We start from the raw sequence: 7,026 nt of genomic DNA, 5'->3' as shown, positions 1-7,026 counted from the left end.
TACTTTACTGCCTAGTAAAACAATTGTCGCCTACACTGAGAGAAATCCATATTTGGAGGTTATTCATTCACAACTCTTATAGCAGATTTATATTTAATATATTCATTAATAGTCAAATTATGCACTCAAAAAAGTTTATTAATAGAGAATAAAATATTTGTTTACAAGGTATTTGATAATATTTAATATATTTCGGTCATAAATAATTTACATGAACTCACGTTATCTCCACAAATAACAAAATTCATTATCAACAAATTTTCAACTGGTAGTTAACGAACATTTGCTATTTATAGCAAAGAGAAGCGAATCTCCTTGAAGGATCTGTCCTTGAACTTTTCCTTTGATTTAAATTTCCTTTTTAAACATAAAATCTGTGTTACTATGGGCTTATTGAACGCCGCTTAGCACATCTGTACTGAATTTTGGGTTTAGGTCGTTTGTACCTGCCTAGTTATTAGTGATGTTGGCAGAACAGTAGTTAGAGGGAACAGATGCAATCAAGATGACTATGCCTCAATATGAACTCTAAAAAATAACCTAATTTGGCAAATGGTTCTTCACAGACCCTAACAATCGTTAACGTTAACCATTACTGAATTGAAATATATTTTTTTTAATCGGCATGGATATCTACATATTACATATAACTAAGGTTTATTAATCATTATTCAGTGATATATTAACCTCAACTATATTTATTTCCTTCAAATGGATATTTCTTCAGCATTATTAATATAATTTATGAGTAAATAAATGAAGTGTAATAATAAATGATGATTATTGGTGGGATTTCAAAAAAAATATTTATTTCCATGAAACTAATATTTGTTTGTCCATATATCTAATAAATGATTTATTAACTACTTATAATGCATTTTCGATAATATTGAATAAACACTTCTCTCAGTGTATATGCTTTTGTGGGGTGTTCAATCCGAATCTGAATAGCCGGAATATTGAAAAGATGTAAAAAATATAATTTTTGGTGTTTTTTTGCGTATAATTCGGAAAATATCAATTTTTAACTTCCTATAGAGAAACAAATAGGTGAATATTTTCTACAAATTTTTTTATAGAGTTTGTTCATTATTTCATTGTCATAGTTAAAAATTGTCGTATTTTACTGTTTCTGCAAAAACCCACTTTTTGGAGTAGTTTTGATTTCTTTGATTTCATAGGTTTTTTGAGGTGCTGAATCTGAATCTGATATTTTCCACCTGAATTCCGTGACGGAACTTCGAAAAAAAATTAAAAATATCATTTTTTTGGGTTTTCTGCATATAACTTAGAAAATATGAATTTCTCTTGAATGATCCTCCTATACGAAAACAAAATAAATAAAATTCGCTACAAATTTTTTTCATCAGTGTGATTTATCCGATAAACCGTTCTGGTTCAAACGATAGTTGAAAATTGGCGTACATTATCTGTCTACAAAAACCCACATTTTCCACTCCAAAAATTTAATTTATTATTGATGGCATGTCTTCTACTCACTGATTTCTTCTTTCAATGCAATCCAGAAAGGTTAAAACTATAAAGCCATCTTCAGTTCAGTAAAAAGGCATTTTCAAAATCATTTCTTGGATTTTTTTTCTTTATATTGATTTCAATGAATAATTTGAGGAGATAGTACCGTCTTCATAATTATGAAATAGGGTAATCAAAATCAAATTTTTGTCTAGAAAGGTCATTCACGAAAAAATTATATTTTTCGAGTTATATGCAAAAAATCGACAAAAATTAAATTTTTTACATATCTGAATATTAAGCTCATCTCTTATGGTGCACATTTAGGGAAGAAATGAGGTTCTCATCAATCTCTCAGAGAAGTATAAGAGTACTCAAAATCTCACAGAAAGTAGTAGCTGGGATCATAGGAGGTATTTGTCTTGCCTGGATTGGATCTTTTAGCTTCCCAATATAAGACCGATGCAATTGAGTTGATTTGAAAATAAAAATGATCACAACAACCATCAAAAGTAGTTTATTGTTACGATTTTTTCTGTTTCTTCTGTTGTTTACTCTTACCTAATAGTTTTTTCACAACCCTTATCGTAAATTTAATAGCATAAATATTTATAACAAGTAACAAAAGAAGAACAACTGTATAGAAAATATAAATATCCACCATGTACAACTGGTACCAGGTCAAGTGCACTCCAGGATTCTGCAAGTGTTTGCCTCCCCCATACTTGATGACATGTTCGATCCAAAACATCGCGTTTTCCATTGGCGTCACAGGCTGTTCTTTCATTAGAGCAGATCGACTTTTCACAATCTTTGTGTATCTGTAATGTGGCAAGAAAAATTCAAGGTTAATTGAATTATTAAGTGTATGAGATGAAAAAAGAAAGGTGTGGATGTTAGTGGACATGTTTTTGAAAACAAAATAAAATTCATAGTTTCAAAAATAATCAGAACTATAAAAAATTTGCGAGGAGAGCCTCATCAGCGCTTGTTTTTGTAAATCAAATTTTATGATTCTGATGACACAATCGTCATGAAACTTTGATTGGTTATTTTAGATATATGATTACAAACTAAATTTGGACTCAGTCCGAAATTCTGGCAAATATAGATAAAAATATCAAATATTTCCATAATTTTCTATAATTCTGATTCGCAATCAATTCTAAAAATTTACATACAGCTTGAATTTATCATTTTAAATTCACACAGTGAATTTTAACTCAATCGAATCGGTTGTTACGATATGTTTGTATTTTTTTACGATGTTTCGATATAATCTTCATTATTTTTATTATATTTGTGTGTTCAAATTTTGTGCTCTCTGCTTCCAAACCTGGTATAAGTGCATCGAAATTTTTCAGGGGCTACTGCGATGATACAATTGTTTATAAAGACCTTGCATTAGATATAATCTTGATTTTTCCAGTCGACTTCTGAAATGCTATGTAACATCAATTTATGGTCAGTATCAATAAGCATAAAAATATTATTAAAGATGTTTTACTCAAGAGTGGAGCTATACTTTTCATCATTTTTAAGGGTTCAGATGACACAATTCGTCATCTAGGTGAACATACCGATATACAATTCAAGGAAGCAATAGAAACATAAAAGATCAAGCGCTCAAAATCTCCTGACATTTTCTGAATTTTTCATTTATGATTTTATACTCACTTTGGATCTTTGAGCATATTATTGACCTTATCTCGGAAAGTCTCTTCAGTTATATCATCTGGTTTCAGGATATCTCCATAACCTGCTAGTTTACCTTCTTGAGAGTTTGTTGTTTGATCTCCAACGAATGGCAGAAACAGAATAGGTACACCATGATAAACACTTTCTGTAACACCTCCCAAACCACCATGGGCTATAAACAATCTTGTTTTGGGATGTGCTGAAAATTAATTCAAAACTTTATTTTCCCTGGCCTTTCAAAGCCACATCAATTGAAATTCAAAAATAACAACTCCAATTTACTCACCTAAAATATCAGCTTGTGGTACCCAATTCCTGACCATGATATTTTTGGGTACATTATCATGTTCCATGTCAGATTTGAATATAACTCTCATCGGAGCCAATTCTCCAAGTACTTTAAACATGGCTTCAACCTTCTTCGGTCCTAACATTGCTACTTTCACGTTGCCTCCTAATGAGAAGAGAATAGCACCTTTCTCAGCATTGTCCAAAAATTTCTTGAATTCAGCGGGTAGAGGTTTGACATTCTGGACGTGGTATCCACCAATTTGAATCATGTTTGGTACATATGGTCTGGCTGTTTCTATGCTGTAATGTGAGCTTGCAAGAACGAGAGAAACTTCCTTCTGTAGTACACTCAGAGGAGGAGAATTGGGAAGGTGTTTATCCAAGAGTCCTAAACACAAAGGGAATATATAAAAAAAAGTTGAATTCAATTAGTCACTAATGAGAATAGGAAGTGATTTGAAATATTTCCTCGCATCACATGAGATTTTGATTTGTATCATCGTAATTGCTAAGAAGAAGAACCATCGTAAAGTTTTAGTCGTTGAATTTGGATGAAATGTGCTGTGGCACTCAAAAGGATCTCTTCTTCTTATAGCAAATCAATGCCCCATAGAAAATATAGAAGTTATTCTAACTAGAAAGAGGAGCAACATGGCTGGCTTCAACTATTTCAAAAGACGCTTGAGAGAAGAGTAAGAGATAATGAAGAAAATATAGTTTTGGGTTGTTTCGCTGGTTTCATCATCAATTGCTCCCGAGATTGCTCCTCAATCTTTGAAATATGGAAACTAGCAGTGCAGGCGCATACTGTATATGATTAACTGAAACAACATACATACCTTGATTGTACGGGGAAACTATAAAGATGTCAATTGCACCCATCGCCATATTTACAGTAACTGTTTTAAGTCTTCCCCAGAATGTATCTGTTGCCAAACCAGCCATAGCATTCCTTGAATACACCATAGTAGGATTTGCAACAAAATTGTTGAACAGGGTGAAGGTACCAATACAATTGAAAACTATTGTAGGTACTCCTAGATGATGTCCAAGTCCAAGTATAGCATCGTTGAAGAAGGTTAGTGTTATGAGCAAATCATACTTCGGCTTTTCTTTGATTATTTTCTGTATGCTGGTATCGCTCCAAAACATTTCATTTGGTGAAGTTAAGAAGAGATTAATGCGTTGAAAATTGCCCATGAAACCTTCCTCAAATGGTGCAGGTTTTGACGTCACATCTGAAATATTATAATATAAGGGATTATAATGCATTTTATCTATGATGCTAACATTCGGCATATTATGCCTAACAAGCCAATGAGTTGTTATTGAGTACTTAGTGCTGAGGAAGTGTAAAATAGTAGCAATAGTTTTAGGCATTATTATTTTGCACCAATGTCTATAATTTTCTGGTTTTGAGCTAAGAATTATATCAAAGGACTCACTGGTCAATCATTCAAGGTCAAAATATGACCATCTGCCATGTACTGGATCATTCTTATATTGAATGTAGTAGGGTATTTCCTCAATTATTGAAAACACAAATTTCGATTGATATAAAATTCTGAACCCATTATCGTCTTAGAAACTGAAACTACCATGAAGATTCCAAGTCTAGATCACATTACGAATTATTGATATCGATTTTTACCTCAAATTTTCAATCAATGAGTAGGTAGAACCCAATTAGCTAACAATTTGAAAAATCACAGACATTTCATCAAATGATACTGTGAGAAAGTAGTCTCAATTCCATTGGTAATGATAATTGTTTCATAAAGGTATACAATTGTGTCCTTTTTTGAAGCTTCAATTTTTCAAGTTGGTCCATGAAATTTGTTTAATTTTCCACAACATATTTATTGAATATATCAACGAAATAAATACTTCTTTTAAACTTGTTGAAAAAATTTAAAGCATTAATATTTAACTTATTTTTGTTTCAAACGTATGTATTTCAAGTATTTCCTTGGTAAATGAATTCGTATACATATTACGTAAGGTTGACAAATGTTGTTTAATTGTACAACGTAATGTTAGAGTAAAAGAGGACCCCTATAACCAATATCCCAAATTTGGCAATTAGTTTACCCAAACTAGCGATAAATAAACAGTAATACTCGTTCACTTTTGATTGTATTTTAATCTACCTAATTTACAATTTTTTGTATACCACTTCTAACAGAGTAGACTCATAATTTTTCGAAAATAATTTGGCATGAAAAAAAAATTAGTACTGTAATTTCATTGGCATTTGTTACCTTTCGAATTTCTTCATTATAGACTCCATATTTTCACCTGATTCATTTTAATTTGGTTTTGGTCTCAATCAAAATATCTGAATAATAATAATATTGTTTTTTCAAAATAAACATTAAAACATTACAGAGGTATTTATTTCGCGAAATATTTACCTGTGCGTAATTACAAATGAAAAGTGTTTTGATAATATTTGAACAATTATAGATTAGACAGAATCCCTCAGATCTTGTTGATGAAAATTGTAAAGAGTGATGAATAAAGTTATTATTATTTAATAACTTAGTAATGAAATCCACACTATAAGTCAATAAGATTAATTTCATTGTGATACTATATTTGAAATGAATTCCAAACGCTGAACAACCGGCTTAATCAAATTAACCTAAATTCTGAATTCAAACAACCATAGAAAGTAAATGAGCATAAAAATCATAATACCTGTGAAAAATTTGCTGATCGATGACATGTGAATAACCGTCAAGTTCTCCATCTGTGGAGTTGGAAAGGGATTCGCAAAGGTAACATGATGTCCCCTCTTCAGAAGTCCTTCTACAAGTTTCACACCCAAAACGTTGTGGCTTTTACTCACAGAACTGAAGATCACCAATATATTCGAACCATTAGCCCAGTGGACTATTAAAAACAATGAAATTATGGCTAACACTGATTTCGGCCCCATTTCGTTTGGTAATTGCTGTTCAGAGACTAACACAATTATATATTTACTGCGGGTTAAACATCGCTTCTACCGATGGAAGTGATAAACTGACTATACTACGATGATCAAACATGTTTACATATTATTTTCGCAGGTACAAAGTTCCCTTCCATTTCCTACTAAATAAATATCTGTTCGAAGATGAATGATGAGTTCAGCCTTGAGTACAAGGTCAATATAATTTTTTCGCGTTAATCTAAAAGGACCGACACGTTGTTCGCTAGGCTAGCCCGTTCTCAGTTCAAACTGCGATGATGTAATAATGTAACTACAATTATCTGAGGTTATGTGAAGTATCTATTTGAGGACCGGTCGAAACAAAAATAACTTTTTGCTCGTTTTATTGGTGCATGAGCTATCTCCTCAGATATGATATCTGTTCAATGGTGATTTTATTGGAAATTAGCAGTGAAAATTGGGTTGGATACGATCGATATTATTTGAGATAAGAATCATTTAGGCAAGGATCAAAATTGCGTAATTCAAAAAGCCTATGATTCATTTGTTCAGTTCATGGGTTCATCTGCACTTGAGCTTTCATTCAATATCTATAGACTTATCTATAGGTACTGATATAATTCCAC

The 7,026-nt window shown here is 31.7% G+C and overlaps 1 protein-coding gene across 1 annotated transcript; it reads right to left on the bottom strand.

Annotated features, from left to right (window-relative positions):
- Nucleotides 1-1,974: 1,974 nt before the first annotated feature.
- Nucleotides 1,975-6,792, bottom strand: LOC123684365 (UDP-glycosyltransferase UGT5-like). Its single transcript, XM_045623595.1, has 5 exons — nucleotides 6,163-6,792; nucleotides 4,302-4,700; nucleotides 3,458-3,850; nucleotides 3,151-3,370; nucleotides 1,975-2,294 (listed from the first exon to the last, which is right to left on the bottom strand). The coding sequence occupies exons 1-5, from the start codon at nucleotides 6,401-6,403 to the stop codon at nucleotides 1,997-1,999; spliced, it is 1,551 nt and encodes a 516-aa protein (XP_045479551.1). The 5' UTR covers nucleotides 6,404-6,792; the 3' UTR covers nucleotides 1,975-1,996.
- Nucleotides 6,793-7,026: the final 234 nt, after the last annotated feature.

This window comes from Harmonia axyridis, chromosome 7 (assembly GCF_914767665.1).
Source record: "Harmonia axyridis chromosome 7, icHarAxyr1.1, whole genome shotgun sequence".
Lineage (NCBI taxonomy): Eukaryota > Metazoa > Arthropoda > Insecta > Coleoptera > Coccinellidae > Harmonia > Harmonia axyridis.
This window is presented reverse-complemented; position numbering and strand designations above follow the sequence as displayed.

Coding starts and splice junctions, on each gene's coding strand:
- LOC123684365 (XM_045623595.1), bottom strand. CDS start 6,403: ATGGGGCCGAAATCAGTGTTAGCCATAATTTCATTGTTTTTAATAGTC. Junction 3,851..4,301: donor AGTTTCCCCGTACAATCAAG/GTATGTATGTTG, acceptor CTTTGTGTTTAG/GACTCTTGGATAAACACCTT. Junction 3,371..3,457: donor ACCACAAGCTGATATTTTAG/GTGAGTAAATTG, acceptor ATTAATTTTCAG/CACATCCCAAAACAAGATTG.